Source organism: Musca vetustissima, unplaced genomic scaffold (genome assembly GCF_032173495.1).
Source record: "Musca vetustissima isolate MV318-11 ecotype Yass unplaced genomic scaffold, APGP_CSIRO_Mvet_v1 utg825, whole genome shotgun sequence".
Lineage (NCBI taxonomy): Eukaryota > Metazoa > Arthropoda > Insecta > Diptera > Muscidae > Musca > Musca vetustissima.
The window spans coordinates 171,596-190,499 of record NW_026880278.1 but is presented as its reverse complement, the minus strand read 5'-3'; the positions used below and the strand labels follow the sequence as shown (position 1 = coordinate 190,499).

General features: G+C 36.5%; 2 protein-coding genes across 2 annotated transcripts; both read left to right on the top strand.

Moving 5' to 3' along the window:
• Nucleotides 1–782: 782 nt before the first annotated feature.
• LOC133325806 (OTU domain-containing protein 5-A) lies at nt 783–4,902 on the top strand. The gene is made up of 5 exons (XM_061534525.1): nt 783–968; nt 1,048–1,680; nt 2,261–2,417; nt 2,479–3,498; nt 4,799–4,902. The coding sequence occupies exons 1-5, from the start codon at nt 783–785 to the stop codon at nt 4,900–4,902; spliced, it is 2,100 nt and encodes a 699-aa protein (XP_061390509.1).
• A 3,742-nt stretch (nt 4,903–8,644) lies between these two features.
• LOC133325805 (probable chitinase 10) lies at nt 8,645–9,472 on the top strand. Its single transcript, XM_061534524.1, has 2 exons — nt 8,645–8,707; nt 8,771–9,472. The coding sequence occupies exons 1-2, from the start codon at nt 8,645–8,647 to the stop codon at nt 9,470–9,472; spliced, it is 765 nt and encodes a 254-aa protein (XP_061390508.1).
• The last annotated feature ends 9,432 nt before the right edge of the window (nt 9,473–18,904 follow it).

The window sequence follows — 18,904 nt, the reverse complement described above, 5'->3', positions numbered from 1 at the left end:
CATTGGCAATTGTCTTTTATAACCATTTCCTTAAAATAAAGGTACCTTATACTCAATAATCGATAACCAGTAATCAAAACAAATCATGAACCATGGTATCTGAATCAGTTGGGTATTCCATGAAAAATACTCTGACGGCGTAATCATTCCCAGTCATTGTGTCCAACAAAAAAGCAAAGAAAAATAAGAAGAAAAAAATTATCGACAACAAATTTTGGTTCCAAATTTACTGAAAATATTGGAAAAATATTGCTGGCCAAGGGAGAAATATTGAAAATTTGCCAGAGGCCTATTTGCTAAGGAAAATTGTCTCCAATTTGTTGGCAATATTACAGAGAAGAAGAAGAAAACTGTGGAAAAAGCCAAACAGACAAAGAAAGGAAAAATTCGTAGACAACAACAAGACTAACGACAACAACAATAGAAACACAAGAACAACGACATTGTGAACTAGCCATTGATTCACCACGGAAAGCAACCACTGAAAAGATAGAAAAAAAAACAGAGAAGAGGAAGACGACATCGTCCGTCCGTCCATCTTCCACCACACAACCAACAACTAGTTCAACGACAGCGACGACGAGTGGTGGTGGTGGCCGTCGTACTACTCTCTAGTGGTAAGAAAGAAACAACGATTGCATCTACGACTCAGATCTGCGTCATTGTTGGCAGAGAGGGAGAGCCACAGCGAACAGCATAGATACACAGAAGATAGCTCCTCATCATCAACCACAGAAACAACGAAACAAGGAAGTGGAACGAACTAACAGCTGATAGGAAATATGACCATAAAACCTGTAGTTGCTGCACCCCAAAAACGTACGGGTAATACTGCGTCCGCTGGTGGAGCCGATGGTGACAAAAAGGACACCCACACCGTGTCCAATGTGGGAGATGCAGCCTCATCATCGAATCGCGGGTCCAATGTTCATTCTCATCGTAATGTGGTAATAGATAACCATGGACAGGTCGGTACTTATCGGTGAAGAACAAAATTTCTAATATTTTTGTTTTTTGTTTCCCCCTCTCCCTTTTCCCCCATTACAGAGCCCCCAGCGTAGAGTAGATGTCTATGATGATCTAACTCGGCATCGTCGTAGTCCCCACAAAACGAATCGCAATAAGCGACGTGATCACTTGGCCGAACATCATCATCACAAACGTGAAAGGGTGTCGGATAAACACAATTTGGTGCCCAAGTGTAATAGTCCTCATGGTGCTGGTGTCAGTGGAGGTTCGGTTGGCGGTGTGGGTGTCAGTGGTGTGGCAGGTATTGCTGGTACAAGTTCCTCTTCGATAACGGGTGTCAATTCATCCACGGCCAATAATGCAATTTCTCATGCATCTCCCGTGGGGGGTAATAATTCTCCAGAACATCATACATCGGGTTCTCAAGCATCAACTGTGGCCCAGGCTGCCAGTGGCCTCTTGAAAGCTATTGAAGATACCTTTTCGGGTTATAATTCAGGCGATGAGCACTTACAGCCAGCCGAGGCGAAGACAACGGCCGATGAATGGCAGCGTAAAGATGAACAATTTGCCAAATGTATGGCTGATCGTGGTTATATTTTGAAACAGGTCGAAGAGGATGGTGCCTGCCTGTTTCGGGCCATATCTTTGCAGATCTATGGTGATGAAGAGATGCATGATGTCATACGGCAGCATACAATGGATTATATTGTGAGTGTTACACAGAAAAATATTAAAAAAAAATTTGCTCAGGATCCCTGAGGAAGGCTTTTCTATATAGAAAAAAATTGCTCAAGACCACTGAGGAAATTTTTTTCTATAGAAAAAAAATTCGTCAGTACCACTGATGCATTTTTTTCTATAGAAAAAAATTGCTCAGGACCCCCTGAGGAATACTTTTTTCTATAGAAAAAAATCCGTCAGGACCATGAGGGTCACTTTTTCTATAAAAAAAAATCCGTCACGACCCTGAGGGTCACTTTTTCTATAGAAAAAAAAAAAATCCGTCAGGACCGTGAGAGTCACTTTTTCTATAGAAAAAAATCCGTCAATATCCAGTATCAGTAGAAAAAGTGAGGGTCACTTTTTCTATAGAAAAAAAAATCCGTCATGACCCTGAGGATGACTTTTTCTATAGAAAAAAATCCGTCAGTATCCTGAGGGTGACTTTTTCTATAAAAAATCCGTCAGTACCCTGAGGATATTTTTTCTATAAAAAAAATATGCTTAGGACCTGAAGAAGACTTTTTCGATAGGAAAAAATTTTTAATTTCTCTCTGCTTCTTTCTAGTACAAAAATCGTGAATACTTCAGCCATTTTGTCACCGAGGACATAAACAACTATATAAAACGCAAACGACGTAAGGAGTCCCATGGCAATCACATTGAAATTCAGGCCATGTCGGAAATTTATAGTCGTCCTGTTGAGGTCTATTGCTATAAGCCAAGTAAGTATCTCCCCAAATTCCTCTACCAGAATCTTTAATAAATCCTCTCTCTTGTTTTTAGCTCCCATAAATATTTTCAATTCGGAACAACTGAATAATGGCTATGCCCCATTACGTTTATCTTATCAACGAGGCTCACATTATAATGCCATTTTGGATCCATATAATGCTACAGTGGGTGTAGGTCTAGGTTTAGCTGGTTATAAACCCGAACTACAAACAAAAGAAGCTGTACGCCTTAGCGAACAATTGGAAATTGAACAGACAATGTTTGAGGATAAACTTAAGACCACAGATTGGGAAGCAACCAATGAAGCCATCGAGGAACAAATAGCACGAGAATCTTATCTGCAGTGGTGTCGTGAGAATTTACAGAAAACCAGAAATCAAACAGCAAATACAGCCTCAACATCGGCCACAGTGACATCAGGGCAGGCAGCATCCGATTGTGAGGCTTCACCATCAAAGTATGCCAATAGCCAACGTGGTATGGGTAATAATAGTACAGTCACAGCATGTTCCTCATCCTCGTCGTCGTTGGCACAGCCACAAATTGCAGAGAACACAAATCAAAATTTGGAGCATAAATTTGCCACCTCCTGTGGTTCTTCACCCAAACATTTGATGGCCACAAAGAAGACGGAGGAAATGGGTTATGATAGTGATGATACAGATATAAGTAGTACTAGTTCAACAGGAGGTGGTGGTAATTGTTCGCCCTCTTCAACGAAGTCTAGGAGTAAAAAATGCAAATCAAAATTGTCAAACACAAAACAGGGCAAGAAACGTAGACGAGATCAACAGACAAATGCGGATAGTTGTAATAATCCCTCTCTACCTCATAAAAGTCCCAAATATGATACATGCAACAGATCGATGACACCCGACTATGAACAACAAAAACCCTGCACCTCTAAACAATCTCATTCTCCGGACAAAGAAAAGAGCACTGCCTCTGTCACTGCATTGTCTACCTCGGCTGCCTCATCATCATCATCAACGACAACATCGGCTAGAGCGAAAGAAGAAACCACAAGTAATTTCTATCAGGAACTATTAGAGGCTTCGTATGCAAGTGAAGGTAAATCTAAATCTGAACGGATCTTCACGATATATAAGGTCTTTGGTGCACCATTTACATTAAATCGGACGAAATATATAGGGTTATATCTAACTCTGAACCGATTTTCAAGAAACTTAGATCACATCATTTCGATTTTCACGAGCACCCATCATTCTAGACTCAATTCAGAACGCTATGCCAAATTTCGTGTAAATCGAAGAATATATAGGGTCTTTGGCGCACTTTTACCTAAAATCGGACAAAAATATATATATGGGAAATCTGAATATATATATATATGGAAAATCTGAACCGATTTTCCCGAAACATGCCACGCATCATTCTAGACTCAATTCATTACGCTATGCCAAATTTCGTGCAAATCGAAATATATATATTGACTTTGGTGCACCATTTACATTAAATCGGAGGAAAATATATATGGGAGCTATATCTAAATCAAAACCGATGTTAAGGAAACTTTACACACATCATTCTAGGCTTAATTCAGTACGTTGTGCCAAATTTCGTGCAAATCGAAAGACATATAGGGATTTTGATATACCATTTACATTAAATCGGACGAAAATATATATGGGAGCTATATCAGAATATGAACCGATTTTTCCGAAACTTACCACACATCATTCTAATCTCAATTTAGTACGCTATGCCAAATTTGGTGCAAATCGGAGGATATATAGGTATATCAAAATCTGAACCTATTTTCTCGAAACATAGCACACATCATGCAAGGCTTAATTCAGTACGTTTTTCCAAATTTCATGCAAATCGAGAGATATTTAGGGACTTTGGTCCCCCATTTACCTTAAATCGGACAAAAATATATATGGGAGCTATATCTAAATCTGGACCGACTTTCACGAAACTTAGCACACATCATTCTAGGATTAATTCAGTACTAGGATTAATTCGAGAGATATTTATTTTCTATGCATATTCTTAAAAGGAACCATGGGTCTATCTCGATTCCTTTTGCATTTTACAAACATATGCAGAAAGACATAAAACCCTGTACCACAGTGTGGTGAAGGGTATAAAAAAATTCCTCAGGACCCTGGAAAAAAATCCTCAGAACGCTTAGGATAATTTTTTTCTGTAGAAAAAATTCCTCAGGACAATTTTTTTATAGAAAGAAACTCCTCAGGAGCCTGAGGACAATTTTTCTATAAAAAAAATCATCAGGACCCTGAGCACAATTCTTTTCTATAGAAAAAAGTCATCAGGAACATGAGTTGGAGATTTTTTAAAAAATATTTTTTTATGGTTTTAATATTTTGTCTATTTTTTTTTCTAGATTTTGGCCAACTTACTGAATCGGAAATGTTACAACGAGCAATACAAATGTCCACCCAGGATTACATAGAAGATCAAAAGCGTAAATATCTCTATGGACCATAAAAATCCAGACCGCAAATCCAATGCACTGTAGCAGGAAAATTGCAAAAAAAAAAACAAATAACTGTTCCTTTTATTAGTTATACAAAAACAACAACAAAAGTTTATATAAAAACAACCAACAACCACAAAAAGGAAAAAAAATCTATATTTTCAAAATTAAAAACAAAAACAAAATACAAGTTTATCTATAGATTTATAAAACCTATATTTAGATACGATTTTGAATTGAAATGAAGAAGTAAATCCACAAATTGCAGTTATGTGTCGAAGGAGAGAAGAATCTAAATCAAAAAACGAAAAATGAAAATTATCTCAAAAGAAAACAAAAAATAAATCAATATTCAAAAATATAAAATTGAAATTATTCATAAAAACTAGTTGGCCGAAAATATACAAGAAAATAAAATGAATTAAAATTACAACACAATACAAAAAAAAATCATATAGATGTTGTCCATTACATCTAGCACAATTTCGTTAAGTGTGTGGCGGCATACAGCACAGTTCGGTTTGAAATTGCAAATTGAAATCATTTTATATTTTTCTATATGGCATTTAATATCTGTTTTCTTTTTTATTTATTTATAAGATAGCTAATTTCTATAGTCTTGGATTTTGAAAACATTTATTTTTTCGTAACCATGAAGTCCCATATATTTCACAATTAAATTATGCTCTATTTTATTTTTATTGAAATATTTATTGAATCTTTTTTTCGGAATTGGATTTTTGTATTAAACTATCTTTGTGAATTTTTCTGAATATACCTAAATATATTTTGTTTATTTTTTTGCTGGTGCATAATAACTAAATTAAAAAAAAGAATTTGAATAAATAAACAAAAGTGAATATATACATATTTAAGTTTATTAGTGTAGATGTATGTAATTTTTTTTATAAACCTAATATTAAATACAAAACAAAATGAAAAACAACAAACAAAAAACAAACACACATGCAACAGAATAAAACAATAAAATTCTGAATACAAAACCTAAAAATTTAAATTTTTTATTTTTGGATTTTTTAAAAAATATTTCTTCAACTTTACGTAAGTCATGGATTTGTTAAAAAAGAATTTTTGACAAATACCTACCCACCTACCTAAGGCGTGGATTTGTTAAAAACGATTTTTTCAAGTTCACATAAGGTGGCGATTTTTTTAAAATATTTTAAAAACTATTTTTATATCCTTCACCACACTGTGGTACAGGGTATTATGTCTTTGTGCATATGTTTGTAACAGGCAAAAGGAAACGAAATAGACACATGGTTCCTTTTGAGAATATGCATAGAATCACTTTCTAAGTCGATTTATGCATGTCCGTCCGTCCGTCTGTCTGTCCATGTTAAATTGTAAACAAAGTACAGGTCGCATTTATTATCCGAATAGGATGAAATTTGGCACAGATCACTTATTTCGCCCAAGGACGATCCCTATTGAAAATGGGAAAAGCGGTTCAGATTTTGATATAGCTCCCATATATATATATATATATATATATATATTTCAGATTTAATGTAAACGGTCCCTATATATCATTCGATTTGCACGAAATTTGGTACAGCCTAATGATTTAGGTCTAGAATGATGTGTGCAAAGTTTCGTGAAAATCGGTTCGGAATTATATATAGCTCCCATATATATTTTCGTCCGATTTAAGGTAAATGGTGTACCAAAGTCCCTATATATCTTTCGATTTGCACGAAATTTGGCACAGCGCAATGAATTAAGTCTAGAAAGATGTGTGTTAAGTTTCCTGAAAATCGGTTCAGGTTTACATATAGATCCCATATATGTTTTCGTCCGATTTAAGGCAAATGGAGCACCAAACACCCTATATATCTTTCGATTTGCACGAAATTTTGCCTGGGGTACTGAATTAAGTCTAGAATGATGTGTGTTAAGTTTCCTGAAAATCGGTTCAGATTTAGATATAGCTCCCATATATGTTTTCGTCCGATTTAAGGTAAATGGTGCAACAAAGTTCCTATATATATTTCGGTTTGTACGAAATTTTGCCTGGGGTACTGAATTAAGTCTAGAATGATGTGTGCTAAATTCCGTGATAATCGGTTCAGAATTATATATAACTCCCATATATATTTTCGTCCGATTTAAGGTAAATGGTGCACCATAGTCCCTATATGTATTTATATTTGCACGAAATTTGGCACATCGTACTGAATTAAGTCTAGATATTTAGTTATAGCTCCCATATATATTTTCGTCCGATTTAAGGTAAATGGTGCACCAAAGGCCCTATATATCCTTCGATTTCCACGAAATTTTGCACAGCGAATGAATAAGGTATAGAATGATGTGTGTTAAGTTTGGTGAAAATCGGTTCAGATTTAGATATAGCTCCCATATATATTTTCGTCCGATTTAAGGTAAATGGTGCACCAAACACCCTATATATCTTTCGATTTGCACGAAATTTGGCATAGCGTACTGAATTAAGTCTAGAATGATGTGTGTTAAGTTCCGTGAAAATCGGTTCAGATTTAGATATAGCTCCCATATATATTTTCGTCCGATTTAAGGTAAATGGTGCACCAAACACCCTATATATCCTTCGATTTGTACGAAATTTGACACAGCGCACTGAATTAAGTCTAGAATGATGTGTGTTAAGTTTCCTGAAAATCGGTTCAGATTTAGATATAGCTCCCATATATGTTTTCGTCCGATTTAAAGTAATTGGTGCACCAAAGACCCTTTATATTTTTCGATTTGCACGAAATTTGGCACAGCGTAATGAATTAGGTCGAGAATGATGTGTGTTGAATTTCTTGCAAATCGGTTCAGATTTAGATATAGCTCCTATATATATTTTCGTCCGATTTAATCATCGGGTGTCCTATTCATATTTGCTTTAAGGGGATCCCAACCATTCCCCGTTTCAATAAATTTAATTCTTATTTTGATTTAATTCGAATCTACGCTAATTCAAGAATGTCTCTATAAATTTTCAAGTGAAAATTTCAACAATTTTTGAAGATATAGTCGATTTATTGTGTTAGCATCAAGTGACAGCAAGAGGACTTCTCAAACTTTAATCGCGTTTTTCTCCAAACTGCCTTTTTGCGAATGGCGGGCACGATAACTCAAAAACTTATCACCCAATCGATTTCAAATTTTGGGACGATTCTCTGTGAGAGTATAGCTATCGTATGAACTAGGATACATAATTTTATCCCCTTGTAAGAAGCAACTCTATATCTGACCAAATGAAAAATTTAGTATAGGTTGCAGAATGACATGTTTATAGATTCAATTTCAGTTTACTGGTCCTTCAAAAATGTGACGTCTGTTAGGATTCATCTGTTGAATATATCCAAAGTGGTGAAGGGTACTGGTTAATATTTATTTTATTGTAGAACAAATTGTTATTGCCATACCCAACCATCAATCTTATCATCGACAATTATCCCCTGTGTGTATTCCGCATAGCGGATATCTTCAAACCCAAATGTAAACTTACATGAGATAACACAAAATCAATCTTATTACAGAATTCCAATAATGTTTTCGAAAAGAAAGAGATAAAATGAAAAATTCCCAAGTTAAATAAAAGGACAAAATAATGTGGTTGAACGGATTCAAGGTAACTAGCCACTTAATCGGAATTCCTCAACTATATAAAAGGCCAAGACTTGGGTGAGAGAAGTCACAGTTTCCAGTCACAGCGAAAGCAGCTGGTTTAAAGGGTAGAATAATTGAAAGAAAGAAGTCGGAATGATCGCGTATAAAATATTGATGATTTTAATGGCCCTGGGTGGCCTCGCCAAGGCCACTGAGGTAAGTTGGAATTTTTTATTTTTAAATATTAAAAATCTTAATATATTATCTGCTCCCTTTTAGATTTCCTCCTTGGAGCGGCCCTTTCCCCACCCTCAATGCCCCAAAATCGATGATCCTTATAGGCCAATTTTGCTAGCCTATCCTCAAGACTGTTCAAAATATTATAGCTGTCAAAATGGTATGGCCTATTTGGAACAATGTCCGGGAAATTATTTATGGAATCCGCTGAATCAATTATGTGATTATCCCGAACGTGTTAGCTGTGTTCAACCCACCCCTGACATCCCCAGGCCAGGAAATAATGATGCCAGAAATATCTACTATCAACTGTATCCAAATGATTGCAGCCGTTATTATAAGTGTGAAGCACAAACATGTCCACCAAATTACTATTGGAATTCCTACAAGCAGCACTGTGATTTGCCCCAACTGGCCCAGTGTCCCTTTGAACCGGTAATGCCACCAGCCACAACATATCCTCCGGTTATACCCACTGCCCCTACTGTCCCACCACCACCACCGCCAGCAGCAACTGATCCCAATGCTGTGGAGGAATGCACGGAGTGTGCCTCATGGTGTTTGGGTCAGGGCCACATTTATTTACCCTATCCGCAGGATTGCCGTAAATTCATACAATGCAATGGCCTGGCCTTTATACACAAATGTCCCGATCAATTGTTGTGGAATGATAAATTAAAGACCTGTGATCGTTTCTGTGTCCGCAATGATGCACCCCTGGCCAATGCCAATGTAGTTGAGTAATATTGTTAAGAATTTTCCGATTTCGATTTTTTCATTTTTGTTGTTTACAATCATGCACATAAACAAAAACAATATTTTTTTTATTATTAATAAATTAAAAAACAAATGCAGTTTATCGCCATAGATAAAAAATGTTTATTTTGAGGGGGTTAAGATATAAAGAAATTAAGATAAGGAAAAATAAAACGATGGAGGGTAGACAGGCAATCAATAACTTAAAGGTAATTTCTGCAGATCAATAAATCAGTACTTTATAAAATAAAATGTTGGTGGCCTCAAAAATGTTGGGTGGCGTAGGGGTTAAAGATACCAAGCAACGGCTCTGCTTGTCATTAACTTGGCGAAGTCCATGCTTATCTTGGTCCCTCTTTCATCGCAATTGTGGACACTGACCTCCTCGCGGTGTCACCTGGGGTAGCTATTTTTCATCACCCGTTGAAATAGTGAGCTAATATGTGCCGCGAGTTCTCCCATAAGAACTATAAAAATGGGTTGAGTCGTCGGGTTGGTTGCCCACACTCGGAAAACCCCTCCTACTACGAAAAATCAAAGAAAAAGAAAACCGAACCCCCCTAATGTTGACGATCCCCGCAAACGTATAAAGGACCACGATCTGCGAATCTGCACTTGGAGTGTGCGCACGTTGTACAGAACAGGCGCAGTTCCCGCTTCGGCGATAATATCGGCTTTGAAGTACAAAACCGATATTATTGCCCTACAGGAAATGCGATGGAAAGGGACAGGCGTAAGGAAATAAGACGATTACGCACTGTATTATAGCTGTCATGAAACGAGACATGAATTTGGCTGCGGATTTATGCTTAACAGGAGAATAAAAGACCTCGTCCCCAGATTCACGACAGTAGATGAACGAATTGCTATAATCCGTATAAAAACGAAATTCTTCTACATCAGTCTCATTTGCGCCCATGCTCCGACCGAAGACAGAGATGACCAGACCAAAGATATATTTTACGAGCGCCTAGAAACATCATATGATCCCTGACCTGGCCATGATATTAAAATTCTGCTAGGAGATTTTAATGTAAAACTCGAAAGGGAAAATATCTTTGGCCGCACCGTCGAAAAATTCAGCCTTCATGAAGAAACATCCGACAACGGCATGAGGTTGATTGACTTCGCGGCGGCAAAAACATGGTAGTTAGCAGCACCAGATTCAATCATCTTGATACACACAAGGCCACCTGGATTTCTCCTGATCAAGCAACGAGAAATCAAATTGATCATGTTGTGACAGACGGAAGGCATTCATCCAGTGTATTAGACATTCGATCGATCCGTGGAGCGAATATCGATTCGGACCATTACCTTGTGGCAGCAAAGGTAGGCTCCCGCCTTAATGGTGCTATCTGGCAAAGGTGCGATCTAACACAATACGGAAACTCGACGTCGAAAAGCTGCAAACACAACAGGTAGCCGAGGCCTACAGCGCTCAACTTACCCAACTGCTTGACGAAAGCACTTCTTATCCCGATAATAGTATAGAAGCACAATGGCAAAGAATTGCCCACTCCCTACAAACTGCAGCAAAAGCAAACCTTGGGTACCAAAAACCACCATCAAGAAATCCATGGTACGATTAGAAGTGTGGTAAAGATACTGATGTGAAAAAAACCTGGTGACAGTAATGTAATGGAGAATTATCGGGAGAAAAGAGGAGAGGAGAAACGTATTTTCAGAAAAAAAAGAAGAAAGAACAAGAAAAACGTGAGCGTGCAGGAGTCAGAATAAAGTCCGGAAATTTTACCAACGAGTAGAACTAGAAACCGAAGATTTTGGTGCAGGCACACCCCCCTGTAGAGATGAAGAAGTAAACATGGTGACAGATACAGACAGCATGCTGAGGATCTGGAAGAAACAGTTTGGAAAACTTCTGGTATCAAATAGTGGCGGTGAAGAAGATACCTCAAAACCAATAAGAGATGATGGAATAGAGTGTATACCACCTAGCCAAGATGAGGTCAGAGTAGCAATTAATCGGCTCAAGAACAATAAAGCAGCAGGAGCTGATGGGTTACCAGCCGAACTATGCAAGACTGGTGGTCAGATGCTGGTCAGGAGCAGGCACCAGCTGATTAGTACAAATCCACAATTGACCAGATTTTCACTCTGCGCCAAATCCTGGAAAAGACCCACATCGACACATACCACCTATTCGTCGACTATGAAGCCGCATTTGACAGCCCTATCCGTTCAGAGGTGTTTAAAGCCATGTCTTCGTTTGGCATTCCTGGAAAAATTAATTCGGCTATGCAGGATAACTTTAAGTGGCACAAGGTCAGCAGTTAAAGTCGGAAATGACCTCTCGGAACCCTTTAATATCGAACGAGGATTCAGACAAGGTGACAGACGTATCGTGTGACCTTTTAACATCCTGCTGGAAAAGGTCATACGAGAGGCAAAGGTGAACAGAAATGGCACTCTGTACACCAAACAACACATGTTACATGCCTACGCCAGCGATGACATCGATATAATGGGTTGAACATTGCGAGCGGTAACAGTCACCTTTGAACAAATTGAGAAATGGGTTTGACAAAGTGGGTCTGGCTGTAAACGGCGAGAAGACTAAGCTGTTGGTATCAACGCGCAAGAAGTCCAGTAGACTCGGACAAACTGTGGAACTTGAGAACTACAGCTTCGAGGTAGTTAATGATTTTATATACCTTGGTAGCGCCATAAATAAATCGAATGACATTAGTTTTGAAATTCGGAAAAGAAAAGTGATGGCCAACAGATGCTACTATGGTCTATGTAAGCAGTTTAGGAACAAGGCCACCTCCCGCCAGACCAAACTCATACTTTGCACTCACACTTATATGGATCTGAAGCATGGGTACTTGCGCTAGCTGATGAGGCAGCTCTTGGGGTGTGTGAAAGAAAAACCAGTAAGGAAAGTTCAAAAGTCGACGGGGCCGACTAGATGATAACCTTCACCACTTTGGATACATACAAGCATGCTCATATATACAATATCTATATCAACATTATTGTCTTAATCGGACTAATATCGGCAGTATTGTGCTCCACTTACACAAAATCGGACTATATATGACAGGAAACTATGGGAGCTATTGGCAGTATGGTGCTCCATTTAGATAAAATCGGACGAAACTATATATGGGAGCTATATCCAAATCTGAACCGATTTCAACAAAACTTGGCATACATCAATCTGGGCCTAATTCAGTACGCTGTGCAAAATTTTGAGTCAATCGAACCAATATTGGAAGCATGGTGCTCCATTTAGATAAAATCGGACGAAACTATATCTGAATCTGAACCGATTCCAACAAAACTTCGCATACATCAATCTAGACCTAATTCAGTACTTTGTGCAAAATTTTGTCTCAATCGGACCAATGTTAGATGCTTGGTGCACCATTTAAATGAAATCGGACGAAACTATATATGGGAGCTATATCTAAATCTGAACCGATTTTCAGGAAACTGAAGACACATCATTCTATACCTATTTCATTACGCTGTGCCAAATTTCGTGCAAACCAAAAGATATTAAGGGACTTTGGTACACCATTTACCTTAAATCGGACGAAATTATATATGAGAGCTATATCTAAATCTGAACCGATATTCATGAAAGTTAACACACGTCGTTCTAGACTTAATTCAGTACGCTATGCCAAATTTCGTGGAAATCGAAAGATATATAGGGACTTTGGTGCACCATTTACATAAAATCGGACGAAACTATATGTGGGAGCTATATTTAAATCTGCACCGATTTTCTTAAAACTAACCACTCATCATTCTAGTCTCAGTTCAGTACGCTATGCCAATTTTCGTGCAAATGGAAGGATATATAGGGACTTTGGTGCACTATTTACTTAAAATCGGACGAAAATATATATGAGAGCTATATCTAATTCTGAACCAATTTCAATAGGGTTATTCCTTAGGCCAAATAATTGACATGTGCCAAATTTCATCCAAATCGGATCATAAATGGAACCTGTACTTTGTTCACAAAAATATATGGACGGACGGACAGACGGACACTCATAAATCGACTCAGAAAGTGATTCTATGCGTATTCTCAAGCTTGACCATAAGGCGTAGTTTAAAAAAAAATCAAAAAATATATTTTTGGACAACAACAATAAACCATATTCAGCTAAGCTGAATGACGATGTTCCGAAATTCTACTATTCGCAAATACGTTTCGGAAGTTTATTTAACGATTTTGTCAATTCAGCCGAGCGGGAAAAAATATTTGTTTGAACATAAACATGATCGCTTTTGTTTGACAACTACCACATTTTTTTTCAAACGCAAGCGGTTCTATACAGATTTAAAACAGACTTCAAATAAACAATGCTGCTATTTTTCGAGGTCCGTGTTGATAGTTCTTTTTTCAATTCTCCACGCGCGCCATAATTTTATTTATTGAAGGTTTTTTGTTTTGGTATAAAACCCCCGCAGTAGCCTGCAGAAGAAATTAATCCACTTTTAACAGCTTCTAATAGAAAGTTCGGAAAAAGAAAATAGAAACTAAAAATGAAATTACTTTGGACAATTTTCGCCCTCGTTTTATTGGGAGGTTATTCGCAGGTTCAAGCTGAAGATATTGTTGAGGTCACCGATCCAAATGTCGCCGATGAAACAACCGTTGTTCCTCCTTTAGATGATGTTGGAACTACCACAGAGGGTAATGTGGTGGTAGAAACAACCACACTCCCTATGGTTGAGGATGGAACCACCACAAAGAAACCTTGCTTTGGTCATCGTCCCCATCACGGTTATCATCATGGACACCGTGGTCACCATGGCCACAGAGGTCATCCAGGACGTGGCGGAAAAGGTCCAGGTCGTGGCGGTAAAGGTCCAGGACGTGGCGGAAAAGGTCCAGGACGTGGTGCCGAAGGTCCAGTTCGTGGTGGACTTGGTTTTTTCAACCCCTTTATGGGTAGGCGTGATGTCCCCGCTAGAGGTGGTCGCAGTCCACGTCGCGGTGCAGCATAAAAAGATTAGATAAAAAACAAGCAATCAAATGAAATAAATATTACATATTTAGGAAAAAACATGGGGTTTTATTTAATTCAGCCCAACTGAATATAATTTTTTTAATGGGGAAATTTGTAATTCAGCCCGGCTGAATGTGATTTTCTGTAGAAATTTGATTCAACTTGGCTGAATATGATTTTCTAGGAGAAATTTGAATTCTGCTTGATTGACTAAGGTTTTCTATAGGAACTATTTAATTCAGGCCAACTGAATAATGATTTGTAAAAAATCTTCTACTAAAACCTGCTGAATATGGCTTTTTATATGAAACCTTCAATTCAGCTGCGCTGAATAACGATTTATGTAAGAAATCTTTAATTCAGCACGGCTGAATAACGACTTCTAAAAGAAATCTTCAAATCAGCTTGGCTGAATAATGATTTCTATAAGAATTTTTCAATTCAGCTTAGCTGAATAACTAATTCTACAATAAATCTTTAATTTAGACTGGCTAAATAAGATTTTCTAGTTGAAATCTTTAATTCAGCCCAGCTGATTAACGATTTCTACAAGAAATCTTCAATTCAGCTTGGCTGAATAACGATTTCTATAAGAAATCTATTCTTCAGCCTTTAATTCAGCACAGCTGAATAACGATTTTTAAAAGAAAACTTCAATTCAAACTGGCTGAATATGGTTTTTTATATGATAACGATTTATGTAAGAAATCTTAAATTCAACCCAGCTGAATAACGATTTCTAAAAGAAATCTTTAATTCAAACTGGCTGAATATTATATTTTATATGAATTCTTCAATTCAGTTTGGCTGAATAACGATTTCGATAATAAATGTTCAATTAAAACTGGCTGAATATGGTTTTTTATATGAAATCTTCAATTCAACAGCGCTGAATAACGATTTATGTAAGAAATCTTTAATTCAGCACGGCTGAATATCGAGTCCTACAAGAAATCTTCAATTAAAACTGGCTCAATAAGGCTTTTTATATGAAATCTTCAATTCAGCTGCGCTGAATAACGATTTATGTAAGAATTCTTAAATTCAGCACAGCTGAATAACGATTTCTACAAGAAAATCTTCCTTTCATCCTGGCTGAATACGATTTTCTATACAAAATCTATTATTCAGCCCAGCTGAAAACCGATTTCTAAAAGAACTCTTCAATTCAACCCAGCTGAATATGTATTTTTATATTATATCTTCAATTCAGCTGCGCTGAATAACGATTTATGTAGAAAATTTTTAATTCAGCACAGCTGAATAACGATTTCTGCACAAAATCTTCAATTCAGCTTGGCTGAATAAGATTTTCTATAGGAAATCTTTAATTCAGCCCAGCTGAATATGGGTTTCAATAATAAATTTTACATTCTGACAGCCTAATTTTGATTTCCAATAGAAAAACTTCAATTCAGCTTAGCTGCATTTATTAAACAAACCCATATTTATAAGCAATTATATTCAAAATGACGCCTCTTAATGCATATAAAATATACCATCTAACAATGTTGCCAATGTTGATTATTCAATTAGCTTTCAATATTCTAATAATTGCAATATTTTATGGCAGTAATTAGAAACGATTTGACAGTACAATTTTCAATATGGTAGCAGCAGTGGTGCAGGTAATAAATCATTACCTGTCACAAAACTTTCATTTTCAAGTACTTCCCGTGTCTGAAAAATAACAAAAAATAAATATCAGCAATATTGAATTATTTATAATACCGAAAAGTCTGAATACTTGTTAGCAGATATTGATAAAATATTGATTAGCTATTATTTTGATAGAAATATTTGGGAGAACCATTTTTTTCACAAATAGAAGAGTAAACAAAATGGAATGCAAAAAATTGGGGCCCAAGGTTAATGGACAAGTATTCTGGAATATTCTAGTTTAAAAAAATATTTTTTAAAAAATCCATGTCCTATGGGAATCTGAAAAAAAAATAATTTTTAAAAAAATCCATGCCCTATGGGATTCTGAAAAAAAAAAATAATTTTTAAAAAATCCATGCCCTATGGGAATCTGAAAAAAAAAATAATTTTTAAAAAATCCACGCCCTATGGTAATCGGAAAAAAAATTAAAAAATCCCCGCCTTATGGAAATCTGAAAAAAATAAGTTTTAAAAAATCCACGCCCTATGAGAATCTGAAAAAAAAATAATTTTTAAAAAATCCGCGCCTTATGGGAATCTGAAAAAAATGGGAGCCTGGATTTAAAAAAAATGTATAATAATTATCCAAATTGGATGAAATTTGGCACAAGTCACTTATTTGGCCCAAGGACGAACCCTATTGAAATTGAAGAAAATCGGATCAGATTTAGATATAGCTCCCGTACATAGATTTTATGTAAATTGTGCACCAAAGACCCTATATATCTTTCGATTTGCACGAAATTTTGCATAGGGTACTGAATTAGATCCAGAATGATGTGTGCTAAGTTCCGTGAAAATCGGTAGAGATTTAGATATAGCTCCTATATAAAGTTTCGCCCGATTTTTGGTAAATGGGTCACCAAAGTCCCTATATATCTTTCGATTTGCACGAAATTTGGCACAGGGTACTGAATGAGGTCCAAAATGATGTGTGCTAAGTTTCGTGAAAATCGGTTCAGATATCGTCAGATTATATGTAAATAGTGCACCAAAGTCCCTATATATCTTTCAATTTCGTAGGGCACTGAATTAGGTCCAGAATGATATGTGCCAAGTTTTGTGAAAATAGGATCAGCTTTAGATATAGCATCCGTATATAGGTTCGTCCGTGCGTTAAAGTCCCTATATATCTTTCGATTTGCACGAAATTTTTCATAGGGTACTGAATTAGGTCCAGAATGACGTATGTTAAGTTTTGTGAATATCAGTTCAGATATAGATATAGCTCCGATACATATTTTCGTCCGATTTTATGTAAATGGTGCACCAAAGTCCCTATATATCTTTCGATTTGCACGAAATTTTGCACAGGATACTGAATTAGGTCCACAGTGATGAGTGTTAAATTTCGTAAAAATCGGTTCTGATACAGATATAGCTCCCATATATATATTCATTCGATTTTATGTAAATTGTGCACCAAGGTTCCTATATATATTTCGATTTTCAAAAAATTTGGCATAGGGTACTGAATTAGGTCCAGAATAATGTGTGCTAAGTTTCGTGAAAATCGGATTAGATTTTGATATAGCTCCCATATATTGTTTCGTCGAATTAATTGTAAATTGTGCACCAAGGTCCCTATATATCTTTCGATTTGCACGAAAGTTGGCACAGGGTACTGAATTAAGTCCAGAATGTTGTGTGCTAAGTTTCGTGAAAATCGGTTCAGATTTAGATATAGCTCCCGTATATATTTTCGTCCGATTTAAGGTAAATAGGTCACCAAGGTCCCTATATATCTTTCGATTTGCACGAAATTTGGCACAGGGTACTGAATTAGGTCCAAAATGATGTGTGGTAAGTTTCGTGAAAATAGGATCAGATTTAGATATAGCTCCCATGTATAGTTTCGTCCGATTTTATGTTAATAGTGCACCAAGGTCCCTATATATTTTTAGATTTACGCAAAATTTGGCACAGGGTACTGAATTAGGTCCAGAGTGATGAGTGTTAAATTTCGTAAAAATCGGTTCAGTCGTGGATTTTTTTTTAAAATATTGTTCGGAATATTATTACTTTTTTTTTTTAATCCGAAATAATACCTTCACTTTTCGATTCTCCACTGAATACCTTTTATTCCAGGAATTACCAGATAATCTATACATTTTTTTTATTTATAGAAAATCAGAAAAAATGGACAAAATATTGATAAGCAATAAAAATAGTGAACGAGAGAATTATGCTCTTCAGAATGCTCTTCTCAATGGGAAATAAATGGTTGTCCGCCTGCAAATTAGTTGTAGGCCCAGTCATTCATTCCAATTTCCCACTTCCTCAAACAATTGCTTGACGTTGTAATATCGAGAGGGTACGTGCCTCTATCTCTTTACCCAGAGACATATATATTCTAACACATACACACATATGTGTGTGTGTGTCGACAGGTGCCAAAAAAAAGAAAGAAGCACTGGCAGAACTTAGATAATGGCTGAATACTTCGAACGTAATTAAATGATAAAAATGTTCGGTGCTTTGTAGATCCACTAACTTTGCAATGCTGTTGCAAAAAAATCACTTTTTTAGTTAGTCGTTCTTGTTGTTGTATTTTCTAACACACAACAAAATATTTATTATCAATTGTCAATTATTATGAGACAATTGTCAGACGATAAGGTTCCGCAGGAATATAAGAAGTGTATTAATCAAATGGCCAAGCTAGTTAATATTTGTCGTTTGAACGGAAAAGGCGGAACTCCAAAAACAAAAAAAAACAACGAAATTCGGAAATTTTGGAGCATCGCTAGCAACTTAGAAAGCG